The sequence below is a fragment of the Rhodamnia argentea genome, chromosome 5 (genome assembly GCF_020921035.1).
Source record: "Rhodamnia argentea isolate NSW1041297 chromosome 5, ASM2092103v1, whole genome shotgun sequence".
NCBI lineage: Eukaryota > Viridiplantae > Streptophyta > Magnoliopsida > Myrtales > Myrtaceae > Rhodamnia > Rhodamnia argentea.
The window spans coordinates 3,540,825-3,554,859 of NC_063154.1; the positions used below are offsets into that span (position 1 = coordinate 3,540,825).

General features: G+C 43.2%; 1 protein-coding gene across 3 annotated transcripts; it reads right to left on the bottom strand.

Moving 5' to 3' along the window:
• Positions 1–1,854: 1,854 nt before the first annotated feature.
• LOC115749915 lies at positions 1,855–9,102 on the bottom strand. Of its 3 annotated transcripts, none has more exons than XM_030686956.2 (6): positions 9,032–9,102; positions 8,036–8,247; positions 7,827–7,958; positions 5,224–7,745; positions 3,673–5,120; positions 1,855–3,529 (listed from the first exon to the last, which is right to left on the bottom strand). In XM_030686956.2, exons 2-5 carry the CDS (start codon positions 8,057–8,059, stop codon positions 3,818–3,820), a joined length of 3,981 nt encoding a protein of 1,326 aa, XP_030542816.1. In that variant the 5' UTR covers positions 8,060–8,247; positions 9,032–9,102; the 3' UTR covers positions 1,855–3,529; positions 3,673–3,817. The 3 variants fall into 3 exon arrangements, with proteins under 3 accessions (XP_030542816.1, XP_048134371.1, XP_048134372.1); XM_048278414.1 differs by having other exon boundaries at positions 5,224–7,958; positions 8,036–8,111; positions 8,202–8,254; positions 9,031–9,091; XM_048278415.1 differs by having other exon boundaries at positions 5,224–7,958; positions 8,036–8,111; positions 8,202–8,247; positions 9,032–9,046.
• Positions 9,103–14,035: the final 4,933 nt, after the last annotated feature.

Below are 14,035 nucleotides of genomic sequence, written 5' to 3' on the forward strand. Positions count from 1 at the left end.
AGCTAATCAAAGAGTTACGTATTCCTTGCCTCTTTCCTCTTGCTCCTTCGCTCCATCTATAATTTTCTCTACTCTACGAACCAACGACCCCGAAAATGAGGTGACAAGTAAATCTCTATAGGTGCTGGTAATTTTTCAATTACGTTTGACAATTTCAAATTTTACTAACAGGTCTTTAACACGGCGGTAAAAAGATGAATATATGGATTTCCCAGCAAAGGAAAAAAAAAAAAAAACCAAATGAAAAAGAGATCCGGATCCGTGAAGTACCAGTGAACTTCCCAAGGCCCATTAAACCTACATAACGCACTTCAACTGGGCTGGTAAAAAATTGGAGCGAAATAAGAATCGAAGTGAGAGATTTCGTATTTTTTGGTTCTCATCAAGTCAAAGTCAATCATGAGAACGTACTGTGCCAATTTGTAATTGAATATCCCAAGTTAGTTTCAATCGGAAGAGGGACAATAAAACCATGGAGATATAAGTTGGGGAAAATTACAAAAAAAAAAAAAGTATTAAATTTATTGCGGTTATGCCAATTCATTTTTTTTTTTTTTTCGATTCGGTTCTAAATTTTTTTGTAACCGTGCCAATTGAGTCCATCCGGTAAATTTTGATCGGCCGACGCTGATGTGGACGTCGGCCGTATGACGACATAATATTGTAATATTATTTTTTATTTACTTTTTCCTTTTATTTTGTTTTTTTTTTCTCTTCCCCTTCCCTCTTCTTCCTCTAGCCGTCTACCGGACCTCGACGATCAGCCGGAGAAACAGCAGGCAAGGTCGAGCCCGGCCATGGCTGGGCGGGCTCAACCTTAGCAGATCTGGGCCGGCAAGGCCAACCGTCCCTCTCGTCGATCGCCGGACCTAAGCAACCGGCTAAAGGAAGAACAAGGAAGAGGAAGAAAAAATAAATATTAAAATATCATGTCGCCGATCGGCCGGTGTCCACGTCGGTGCCGACTAATCAAAATTCGCCGGATGGACTAAATTGGCACAATTACAAAAGGTTTATAACTGAATTGCAAAAAAAAAAAAAAAAAGAATCGAATTGGTACAATTATAATATATTTAAGACTTTTCGGTAATTTTCACATTTTAGTTGTAATGATTGTAACGTGGAAACCAATCGTTATATCCCGTCTTGATTGAGGTCGTTAATTGGCCAAGATATTGACTTAGCAATGATTGGCGTCACCGTGGGCCAAAGAGAACGGGGAAAAAAAGTAAAATTAATCATTGACAAATACCGAAGTTGACCCATCTCAGTTTTAAGTCAAATTTTGGAAGGTCTCGCCAAGCTGGAGGGTATGAATTCTCGATCGCTCCGCAAATGGAAAACGACACAAGCCAGAGGAGTAAACCTTAATCAAAGTTTAGTCGTCATTAGGTTATCCATCCTGCGTCACATCCTCGTTGTTCCGCCCAAACCGCCCATTGTAGCACAGCCTTTGAGAGGAGGCCATTCCATTTGCGTGCTCAAGACAAGTGAAAGGTACGTTGAGGATTTGTACGGCGGCGAGTTATCCGAGCGCATCGAGTTCACTCACCATTCAAAGCGTTGTCCGATCAATTGCAAGTGTGTATAGAGGCATATGGCACAATGGTCACTTGCGCAGAGCAAAACCAAAGGCATCGCGCTCGCTTGCTCTAAAGTCGCACTCTCTGAATTTTGGAAAGAAAACTGAACATACACAAGTTAACCTATCACATTTGCACGGCTCACCCGGATTCATTTTCCTTTCTTTGTTCAGAGGTCAATCCATACTTTTACGCGGCATTTTTTACTTGCTTAATTTCTGCCCCAGTAGGACAATATTTGAAAGCTTACTGTTTCTCACACCTTTCTGGGTATGGAAATTCAGTTGTGTCTGGCATGGTCAGAGTACTGTAAGAAACAGAAGTGTGGAGGTTACACATCAGTGGCTGCATCCCAGGGTAGAGTGTTCTCTAGGGTGATAGTAATCGTCACAGTGATATCTCAAGATCTACAAAACCATCTTCACATTTGCTCTAGGTCTTGCTGTTGTCATTAGGTGATGTGGTTAAAAGTTCAATTCCTATTCCTACCATCATTTAAGTCCAGAAGGCTGGAACGAGCTACAGCCTTGAAAATCATCGGTGAATCGAATATCTAAAGCAATCCGGGTACAGTGCAATGGACTGAGAGAGTCATATGGCAATTGGCAAGAATGACTAAACTTTGTTAGCCACCCAGAAACGGAACATCAACACCCTTCGTCAGAAGCAGAACATCACTGCCCTTTGTGATGTCATGCCCAGAGAAATAAGAGCAGAAACCTACACATTTTTGCGGTCATAGTTCTGAAACCCCACACACATGACCAGCCAAATACAGTCTCATGGACTCATCATTTGCCAACTGAGGCAGCAGAGGTGATTTGAGTCCAGAAGCCTCGTCCTCAATGGTCAAACAAAATATTCTCTGGCAATCACCTGTTCAGCGACTTCACTGGAGGAGGGGGCAATTCCAATGAGTTGCCTGCTCTTGGCCAATTCCAATGACTATGCAAAAAGACAACTATGTCCACTGAAAGGTCGACCAGAAGATCAGAGTAGGTGGCTTCCTAAAATAAGTCAGAACAGCTTAGAGAGACTACTTTGAGCACTTCGAAATTTGAAGTCAATAGAGGACTCCTCTTCGGATGAACACAAAAACATGTCCTGGCGACAGTGAATGCTGATGAACAAATCAACCGTCTCCATATTTGAATCAACAAGGGGCAAACCAATAGCCTCCAAAAACCCTGCCTCAAAGGATTACTGCCATGAACTCTGCAGTGACAAAATACCTCCAAGCAATCACCAACCAAACATTGCCTTGGACTCAATGGTACCTCACATTGGTAACATGCTGAAGATACCAAAATGCTAGTGCATTTTCTCCCCAGAACCTCAAGGTAAGAAGTCTTCCATAAGCAGACTCATCAGTATCCACTCCACCAGCTTCTCTATTAAAATGAGACTAATGCAGTAATTCTTTAAACCCCAAGCAGGAGTTGCAGCAAGAGAAGAAAGAGAAACTCGACTCTTAAGCCAGATATCCAAAACATCTAAAGGCCCTAAGCAATATTAGCTCCCGGTGCCAGCATAGATGAGTTGGACTAAGAAGCATGCATCTTCACAAGCAAGGAATCATATACTGAGTGTTTATCCAAGTTGACCATGCAGAGAAGTCTCCAAAGAAGCTTTAACGCGAGATAGACAATTCATCAAAATGGATTTCTTTTAACAGCCTTACACATGTACTAGGACGGCTAAAAAACTCATTGGATGTCATCCTTGTAGAGACGATGACTAGCAGGTAGTTACGGACGAACTAATGATTCCACATCAGGCAGGGAATGCTTGCTGTTAAGTATCTTCTTCATTAAGCACAAATCAACATCTGAAAGGGGCCTCCCAGTTTATACAAGGTCTGATTCATCAAAATGTCCCCTACTCGATTCACAAAATTCAAGTCAGCTCAAAAATTTGCATGATGAATCTGACAACGGAATTATTACCTGCAATGCCAAAATAGGAATTGTAGAAGATTAGTTCAAATGAAGCAAACATAAAAGCATAACAATCCGATTGAATGAAGGAAGTGAGACATCCATTTCCATTATCAAAAGTATGCAGATCCAACAGTGCCTCCGGTACTCACTTGGATAGATCATGTCCCCTCAACTTGCTGCTGGGACCACATGCATCAATAATTTGGATACCATTTATCAAAAGATGTTTCTGTACATTAGTTGTCATCCCCAGCAAGACATGCCATCCTCATGTAAATCCATACTAGGACCTCATCAAAACCTTTTTCTTTTACTCCGAGAAGCATCGTCAAATTCATCAGACAGTCCTCCATGCCTGTGATTGCCTTCCTGCTCGTCAACTGTTCTTGCTTTATGCACATCTCCAGCCCGATTCTTATTCCTCCTGTCTAATTGCGGTTCCCTTGAGCTGCCTCTTTTATGGTATGCTGGATCATCTTCGGGACAAAGCCTATATGACCTAGATGCTTCATCCGCATTGTACATAAAACTCTCCCCATTAGCACCATAAGGCCTAAAATGGCGAACAGGCCCATGCTTTTCACCCAACCTTCTCCTCTCATCAGTGTCTCCATCTCCACCTAGTTCATGGAAACGGCTAGAGCGCATATGCACCCCAAAGTACTCGCCATGTGTCCTTTCTCGTGAATTAATAATATCGTATCTTCGATTTCTCAGTGAAATCCTCCCAGATGGGCTTCTGTTGGACATGATAGGCCGAGGAAAACCGTGGTCCCTTCCAGAATTCATCTCTCTCAACTCATCAAGCGGTTGGGTCGCATAAGGAGGAGAATTCCGCCTTCTAATCATCATCTCACCATGGAAGCAAGTGCGCTCAGGTGATCTCATCCTGTTCCTTCTGTACAATGCCGGAGATCTCCTATGAGTCAATGGCGGATGGCCACCAAATCCTTCTGGAGATCTTCTCCTGGGCGACCATTCAACAGGAGACCTACTTAATCTCAAAGGAGATTTGGAACGAACATGAGGAAAAACTTTGCCCTTGAAGGATGTAATATTCCTGTCCCCCCGAATAAAACCATCAGTTTCCCCATACGAAGATTGACAAGCAAAAATTGGTTCCATATTATCATCCTGGAAGTCTCTCATGAACTTGTTTCCATGCCTCAAACCGACAATTTCAGAATCAGAAACATCAATACATCTCGCAGGGCTAATGTTTCTTGGTATTCCACCAACCATAGGTTGGCCTCGAGCTGCAGGCCCATCTCTTCCTCCAGGGGAGCGCCTCCTCGAGGGCAGATGACGGAAATTCGGTCCCTCATCGGTCAAAAGCCTCCTTCCTCCCCGCCTGGCACCACCAACACCATCCTCTGTTGCACCATTGTAATTTCTAAAATTGTATCTGCTAGGACGAAACTCTGAAAAACCGTTATAAACTTTTGGACCCAATTCCTGCTCAGAATCCCAATTGCCACTGATGTCATACGAAACTCTCCCCCTATCGCGCGCAAAGTTTGATCTGGAGTTCCGAGAAAACATATCTTGATTCCTTTCTCTTGGAAATTTGTTAAAACCATCATCACGATATCCGTCCCTGGTGCAGGTAGCAGGTAAGAAAATTAAACCTCCTACAATAATGAACACATGCAAAATGAAAAGAAATAAGACAGTAGAACTTGCAAAATAAAGTTAATCACCTCCCTCTGAGTGCCTTATCTCCCTCAAGGGCAATATCTGGTAATCTTTTCCTGCCAGCACATAGCGTAGATCTGTCGGGTATAGATCTTGCTTTGTCAGGAGATGAAACATTAGATCGAGACAAATTTATAATCCGCCGCTTATTGCCCTCAGATATTCCATCCTTTGATACAATTTCACTGTTCAACGATGCTTCTGCCTTGGGCAAACCTGCATCAGTCTCATCGCCATTACCAGCAGACACAATACTGTCAGTTTTTGCAGCCTCTTCATCAACAGAATTAGTGGTGGTGACAACTACAGGGCGAAGTTTAATGGCTTCACTATATGATGGATCTGATCCCAGGTCCTTTGATGGACTTCGGCTCACCGAATCATCAAGCACGTTCTTCCCAGTTGTATTCACTAGACTCGTCATTTCAGAATTAACAGCAACCGTTTCGATCGGAGATGATTCTTGCAAATGGGGAACTTCATCAGCACTTTTTTGATTGTCGTCCACATTAGCTGTAGAATATACTGTCATAAGGTTCTCGCTCATTTGACCATCGACCTGGGCTCTAGCATCATCCCCCTCTGAGGGCTGAGCAGCACAATCATAACAGGAGCTCTTGCCAAAATCAATTCTATTATGCTCAGATACACAATTGCCGACATTTTCGACTTCTGTCTTACCAGTGTGTCCTGCTGATGTACTGAGCAAGACTTGTTCCCGAACCTCGCCATCCTCGTACTCATTGTCATCTCGGTGGAAATGTTCTCCATCTACAGCCACTGAAGGACCAAGGTTTCCATCTGAATCATATTCAGAGTCATAACAATCCTCTTCCATCATACAGGCAGATATTTCAATTTTCTCTCCATCACTAGCAGCATCCTCAGCGTTTTCCTTCAAACTAGAAGGGCTCTTGTCAGTCGCTTTGAAACCACGCTCGTGGTAATGTGCAATCTCAGTGTTCTCCGCTTCCGGTGCACTCTCCATGCTGGAAGGAAGTTCGCTACTACCAGGACCAATATTTGTTGTAATAGTATTTGAACCAATCTTTATACCATTTTCAGAAGCTTCCCGAACCTGAGATGATTCTTCATCATGACGAACCTCTTCTGCATGATGTTCGCTAGTGCCAACCATGCCACGATCTACAGCTGATTCAGAAGGGCAAGATTCAGTTTCCAACAAGTGATTCGTGTCTCCAGCTTGTTTTACCAGTGAGCATAACTCAGAACCATTTGACGTCTGTTCACAAGATCTAAGACATGCACCCTCATTTGTTCTGGATGCTTCCATGCCCTCACAACCTGGCTCAGCTTTTATCGATCTGGAATTAACAGTTTGTAGGGTAGCACAGACTGGACTCCCATGGGCTTCCGGAAATTGCTCATCACTGGACTCGCACTTGACAGTTCTGCTGTCTGCTGTCTTCAGAATACCAAACGACTGTTTAACAGACTCAACAACGGGTTCTGATTTTACAATCACAGGAGCAACAACATTCAGCTTGCAAGTAGATGCCAGCATCTGGGGATATTTCACCCCTGCATGAATGCTAGCAGACGAAAGTGGCTCTTGAAAGAGATCTGATTGAAGGAACGGCGGTTGGAGGCCTAAATTAAGAGAATTTTCGGACATGAAATTATCACCAATTGCTCTGGAAGACATGGAAAGAGCACCCCCCTTACATTCGCTCCCCATAGATTTGTGTTCTAATGACTTTCCAGGCAGATGAGTAGAGGGCTTCATGTCATGGTTGCCGTCGGTGGCATTCATCCCACCATAAACAGAATCAGCACTGGCACAGACTGAATCGCTCACAGAATCCTCCCATGCATCCATTGTTGTGTTAAGATCCCAATTTGACCTGTTAGCACAAAGAATAGGAGCATCGCTATTTGATCTTTTCCCATCGCCAGTAGATGGACTGCTTTTTTCATCGGTCAGAGACAAATCTAAAGAGATGTTTTCAAATTTATCTTGATCCAGGCAAGTCCCTTCACTCTTTTGCCAAGCCACACCTGCCTCCAACATTGACGAAGCAACTGATTTACCTGATTTGTCATCCACTTCAAGTTTGTGTTTGGTACAAGATCCTTCTACTATTAAATGACAACTTTCGCTCAAAGCCATTGGCAAATCAGATCTTCCCAGCATCCGATCATGTCTCACAAGATTTTCATCCTTCATGGGCTTGTCCGTCCTATTCTTGTCATATGAGGAACCTGAAGCAAACATCGACATTGGTTCTTGGACAACTGCTGTAGAAAGCTCAAAAGTTCCTTTGTCCATGCAATCATTCTTCTCCTTAAGACTATCCTGCTCCCCTACACTAATATCACCCACATTAGCTTCAATTATGTTGGAATATTGCTTTTCGCTTCCCGGGGCCGCAACAACGCCAGAACTTGAGGGCACGGAGCCTTGAAATGAAGCAGCATGTCCCATCGGCAGCTGTTCATCAATTTTCTCTGGCAAAGATGGCTCATGAGGTGGTGGAGATGGTTCATGAGGTGGCGGTGAGGGCTCTTTGGGTGGCGGTGAGGGCTCTTTGGGTGGTGGAGGCGGTGAGGGCTCCTTAGGGGGCGGCGGCGGCGGCGGCGATGGCTCCTTAGGTGGCGGCGGCAGTGATGGTTCCTTAGGCGGCGGAGATGGCGGACGAACAAATGGGAACCTTCGTTTCTTGATGGGGATTCCTGCACCATAATTAATAGAGGGCGGGGCAGCTGATCTAACCCCAGTCTGCCAACAAAGACTAAATCAATGGATGTTTCAAATATTGATACTACCAAAGAATGATTCATGAATGAAATCAACACCTCTTTGCTCTCTGAGACGGGCATAGCTCAAGGTCCTTATAGCCTTTCTCTATATTTTAGGAACTTACTGTCCTGTCTGTGTGACCATATGAGAAGCTCAATCTTTAATGATTCCTGAAAGCATATACGGAACACTCTATATATCGTATTAGCTATTCGAAATTACCACTCCGAGAATTGCAGGATGCTCTTGCTCTGGGCAGTCGTAACACCTGCACAAAGAAAGGAAGGGGTAAACAATAAAGATCAAGTTGTGGGTCAGAAGTGTCTAACAATGGCGTCAAATAAAGAGGATGTGAACTTCAAATGGTGAAACAAAGTTAAGAGGGAGAAGGACCCATAACAAGCGGCTAAGATATGCAGAGACATAATCAGTAGTAGGTGATGATAGTAGAATAAAGATGAGAAACCTCTAAAGCTAAGAAAGACCGAATCAACTCTGTACAGACCATGACAAGAAAGCAGGACTAGAAAAAGAAGAAGCTTTTTCTACTCTACCGGAACCCTTAGATAAATCGTGCTTCATCTCCAAGAAACCTCTACAACCACGTATTCCTCCCAAGTCCCGCCAAAGGAAAAAGTCAATCGCTCTTTCCACACGGACCCAGGCGACGCGACCAAACCCTAGAAAAATCAAAGCTAGACGACGTCCAATCAAAACCCAGACGAACGAGCCAGATCCAAACCGAGATCGGCAAGGCGTTGACTCTGCACTGTACAATCGAGATCAACGCGCAAAAATCAGGAAACACCTCCGATTGCCACAGAAAAGAAGAAGAAGAAGAAAACCACGCCGAAACAGAATCAAAAGAGGAGCGACGGAGAAACCGCCATCGGGGGAAGCTCCCGATCGAGGAAATGAAGGGAAAAAAGAACACAGGATCCCACCGCACAAAAAGACAGACAACGCAAGCAGAGGACGCAGATCGGAAGAAGCAAGTCAAAGAAAGCAACCGACGGATTCACAGACCCGACCGCTCGCAGAGAGAGACTAACCCGATTCCGATCGAGGAGGAGGAGGAGGAGGCCAGGCGAGACTGAAGCCTCTTTGCCGAGAGAGAGAAGAGAGAGAGAGAGTGATGATGGAGAGAGAAAGTTCGAGGAAGAGAGTAAGGAGGAAGTCTAGTTGTGCTGGTTATATTAGGGTTTGGCGTTGGGAGAAGGGAAGAGGAAGGTGTGGTGGAGTGTTTTAATAGAGAAGGGATTTTTGGGAGGTGAATACGATCCTTCCCAGGCTTGACTTTTTTGGTGCTCGCCGTGCTCGGGAGTCTTTGTCAGCCTCAGCCGACTCGGCCCACCAACCGCGTGACGACGCGTGTTTTGTCCTTTCCTTCCCCAATTCTTTTTTCGCAATTTCGATTTTTCCTTTTTTTTTTAATTTTTTTTTCGTGCCGTGTCCCGCACCGAGCTTTTTCCCTTGTGGCTGGGGGTTTGCTTTGCCTTTTCTTCTTTGTGCTTTTTCCTCTCTCTTTTTTTTTTTTTTGGTTGGGGGTGGGGCCCGAACAACTTTTTCTTTGTTGGAAAAATGGTCGCTTTCGCTGATACTTTCCTTCGCACCTTCGTCCTTTGCCTTCGATTATACTTTCCGTAATTATTGGTCTCAGGGAAATGAAACAATGGGCGCACGACATGGGGCCAACGGAGACGCATCTCTGGCCGTTAGATCATGTGAATCGAAGGGGCAATTTCTTTCAATTATCTAGGTTCCGTCTCGTTCGCAAAATATATATTATATTTTTTTTTTCAAATGATAATGTTTGTCAATTGGCTAAAATCCAAAAATAAATTTTGTAAGAAATATCTTACTTGATTTTCCAAAATAAACTTACATTATTCGAATGTTGGTGACTTACGCAGTGGACGCCGAGGTGTCGGGCATGAGCACCACCGGTATTAGTCTCGAGTCTACCAAACGAGTTTGAGAACCCGGTGCCGGTGTTCGGCTCCCTAGCACCCCCAACTCGGGTCCACAAAAGCCGGACTCGGGTCCATCAAGGCAAATCCCCCCGCCCGGTTACATCGAAGTCGTGCCCGGATCCCCATTCCTCGAGATCGGGCTCAATACCCCCACGCCTAGGTCCTAGGCCTAACCTCATGGACTTAGGCTAAACCGCGACGGGCCCGAGCCCGGGCGTTGGAGTTTCGGCCCGACTTTAATGGATTCGAGCGCCGACACAGAAGTCTAGGGCACCAACACCAAAGTCTCGAGCCCGGCCTTAATGTACCCAAGCCCGGACTAAATAGACCGGGTAGGAGCACACGTAATTATTGAGTACAAGCACGGGAGTCCCGTGCTCGAACTCGATGGAACCGAGGCCCGCACGTCGAGTTTTGAGCACGAGAAGTGGAGTCCCGACCCTCCTTAGACGGACATGTGGACTCGGCCTCTACCTAGACCCGTCCCATTTCCAAGCGCTGAGGAACAAGTATTGGAGTTCTCGTGCTCGAGCATAGGATTTCTTATCCAAACACCGATATTTAGTCATATTTTGGAAAATAATCTTCAATTTTTTGTAGAGTAAATCATTTTCCCAAAAAAAAAAGAAGAAAGAAACTCGTACGGATGATGGGAATGCAAGCAAAGGCAAAATTAAGTATATGTTTTCCACTGATTATGAAAATATTTTTTTATTAACTCCTTTTTTCTAACCCATCCATATACCAAAAAATGAGAAAAGTATTTTTGCGAAGCAAGTGGATTTAACAGGATTAGATCAATCAAATGCTACGTGTATATGAAGATTTTATTTACTTTTCAAAAAAGTCGATCGGTGCTTCAAAATGGATATGATACGAAAAAAAGTGGTTTGTCATGTCTTTATTTTTGTAGGATGTAAATATTTCGTTCATATCTCAAGATCTCGAGATAATATTTTATATATCTTTTTTCGAAATAATTATAAAGTGATAAGCATGCATCATGATCTCATTTTCCAATAATATGGCTTGCCCGGTGGGCGATGTACGCTTAGGTTCAACGTCCTCACGATCATCGTTGCACGGAGACACCAAAAATAGGTTGAACGTGCTTCCAAATCTAGATCTAAATTGGGAGAAATGGAACGAGCACGGAAACGTCTATAAGGAACTCACGGATCAAAATCTAGATCGGAAGATAAGAGCTTACAAAGCTTGGAAAAGTCATATAATTGCTTCTAGCACAATATAAACTCGTAATATTCCTTCTCAATCCAATTGGGCTTATTGGTTTGGAGGATCTGAAGCAACGAGTTTATTCCTCACTATGGAAGCAGTAGGTACGCCCAGCAAGCATGCAGAGAAGAGCATTATTAGTGAGCAAAAACAATAAATAAAAAAAAAATGCTCCAGGATCAAATCGGGAAAATCTCAATTTAAGTCGAGAAGACGGAGACTTTAGTTGAGATAGCTTGGAGTGGAAGAGAAAAAGTGAACTTTATCGAGTAGAGATATATTTGATATATGTACCTTATACGGTCGCTGAATATATTGCAAGTATTCTCATTATAATACGGTCCATTTTGGATTGGTCAAATCCATTGCGATTGCCGTTCATATAGTGTAGATCTTGCAAATAGTCAAGTACGATATCTTATATTCGACCCATAAAAAAAAAAAGTACGATATCTTATCGGCCCAGAAGGAGTTGTTCTCAACGACAATGGCCAAAAAGTAATTAGCAATCCTCTTCAATTTTACCACTAGGGCGTGACGCGAGTCAAAACTCAAGTGCACATGTTCACAGTTATTTTGGTAAAGGCATCATCTTACTTGCGTTTTACAATAAATATGGTCATCTTAACGATCGTCGCAGTGGCCTCGTTGAAGTTCCAACCCGAACAATCAGCCATGCGAGTCGCGTTTTGCACGCGGAGGTCGTGCTTCTTCGTGCCCTCGTGCGGGGTTGTTGTAGCTCCAGTTCAATTTTGTCTTTGCTGGTGCGAAAGAAAGTACCTCTGCTACAATGTCGTCAGTATGTACCCACCCATCGACATTGGTACCACGTATCGATGGACGCCTCAGCAGCCACGTCAAAAATTTGATGGGTCTTGTACTGCGCATCACGTGCAAATTAGCATATATCTCGATTATAATTTTGACCAAATCATGTAAATATTTGATTGGTCTTGTTATTATCCAAACCATTGATTGTTGCCTTGTTTGGTTCAGTAATACCGTTTATCCTAGTGAAATTTTACGGGCCCGCCGAGCTAGAAGCTTCTCAAGCTCAATCATTTACTTTTCTAGTTAGAGACCAACATCTTAGGGCTAACGTGGGATCCGCTCAAGGACCTACTGGTTTAAGTAAATATCTAATGCGTTCCTCGACTAGAGAAGTCATTTTTGGAGGGGAAACTATGCATTTTTAGGATCTGCATGCTCCCTGGTTGGAACCTCCGAGGGGTCCAAATGAATTTTATATGGCAGTGATCTCCAATATAAAACTATTGATAAATTTATTCAAAGACATAAGCGGGTTATTGATAGCTCCTCCTATGGGAAATCTATTGTTTGGTTCGGTAATACTTCTTATCCTATTGAATTTTACGGGCCTCTTGGGCTAGACGCTTCTCAAGCTCAATCATTTACTTTTCTAGTTAGAGATCAACATCTTGGGGATAACGTGGGATCCGCTCAAGGATATAATGGTTTAGGTAAATATCTAAATGCGTTCCCGGACTACATTAGTCATTTTTGAAGGGGAAACTATGCGTTTTTGGGATCTGCGTGTTCCCTGGTTGGAACCTCTAAGGGGTCCAAATGGATTGGACTTGAGTAGGTTGAAAAAAGACCCACAACCTTGGCAAGAACGGCGTTCCGCATAATATATGACTCATGCTGCTTTAGGTTCTTTAAATTTCGTGGGTGGTGTCTCTACCGAGATCAATGCAATCAATTATGTTTCTCCTAGAAGTTGGTTAGTTACCTCTCATTACGTGGCTGAGTGGTTCAAGGCGTAACATTGGAACCGCTATGTAGGCTTTTGTTTACCGAGGGTTCGAATCCCTCTCTTTCCGTACCTTAAACTAATTTACCAATGTTACTAACCACAATGTATCAAATAACAATGCATACCCCGATTCCAAAAGTTCAATTTTTCTTTGATATAGATTCTATATATCAAATTATTAAAGAAAATTCAATTATTATTACGATATGTATTATTAACATTCTCCAAAAAAATGTACTGTTAATAATCCCGTAGGTATTGAAATCATTAAAAGAACACCCAATAACTTATTACGTATTGTACGAAGTATTTGAAATACGGGAAAGAAATACCATTTGGAGAAAAGGCAAGATAACTTGGATATATAAATGAAGAAAATATCTTCCGTTAAGAGATTATCTATGGGTAAACTTTTTACAACTTATCAATGGATATAACCCATTTGGTACGGATAGTTTATCGGTTTGGGCCTGCATGTTATTATTTGGATATCTTGTTTATTTCGACATCTTATTTGGACTACTGAATTTATGTTTTTAAGGAAACTTGCTGGGGCCGTGCCTTTGTAATGGTACGATGTGTCCGTGGACACCTCATCAACCCTGTTAACAATTCGACGGGTCTTGCGCTGTACACATCGCGTGCTAATTAGCATCTATCTCAATATCTACTTGACCAAATCAATTAATTATTTGATTAACGGGTCCAATTGGTCCCGCTAATATCGGGACCCGCTTTTTGGGCAATTTTGGATTTTTGCTTTATTCCTTCTTGTTTTGCCTGCGGGTTAGGTGGAGCAGGTACGTATGGAGTTCTTTGGTCTTCCTGGGTCGGTGAAGGTGTGCCACAAGGGCCCCGGAAGAGACATAAACGGACTTGGCCTAAAGAATTATGGGCCTGATCGAGTCCAAAATAATTTGCTAGGCCCATTTTCAAAGGATCCTGGGCCGGTACGGCCCAGTGGCCATCGCTAGGCCAGGCATTAAATTAAACCGACGAAAGAACAGATGAATTGCCAATTGAGGGGCAGTTTCGTAATATCAGGAAGCGCGCGCAGATTTTTTGCCATT

What these genes read in the sequence shown, in the direction of transcription:
- LOC115749915 (XM_048278414.1), bottom strand. Translation starts at nt 8,059, where the DNA reads ATGCCCGTCTCAGAGAGCAAAGAG. An exon ending in CCGTCTCAGAGAGCAAAGAG is followed by an intron (nt 7,959 to 8,035) that starts GTGTTGATTTCA and finishes CTTTGTTGGCAG; the next exon opens with ACTGGGGTTAGATCAGCTGC. An exon ending in GATAAGGCACTCAGAGGGAG is followed by an intron (nt 5,121 to 5,223) that starts GTGATTAACTTT and finishes TACCTGCACCAG; the next exon opens with GGACGGATATCGTGATGATG.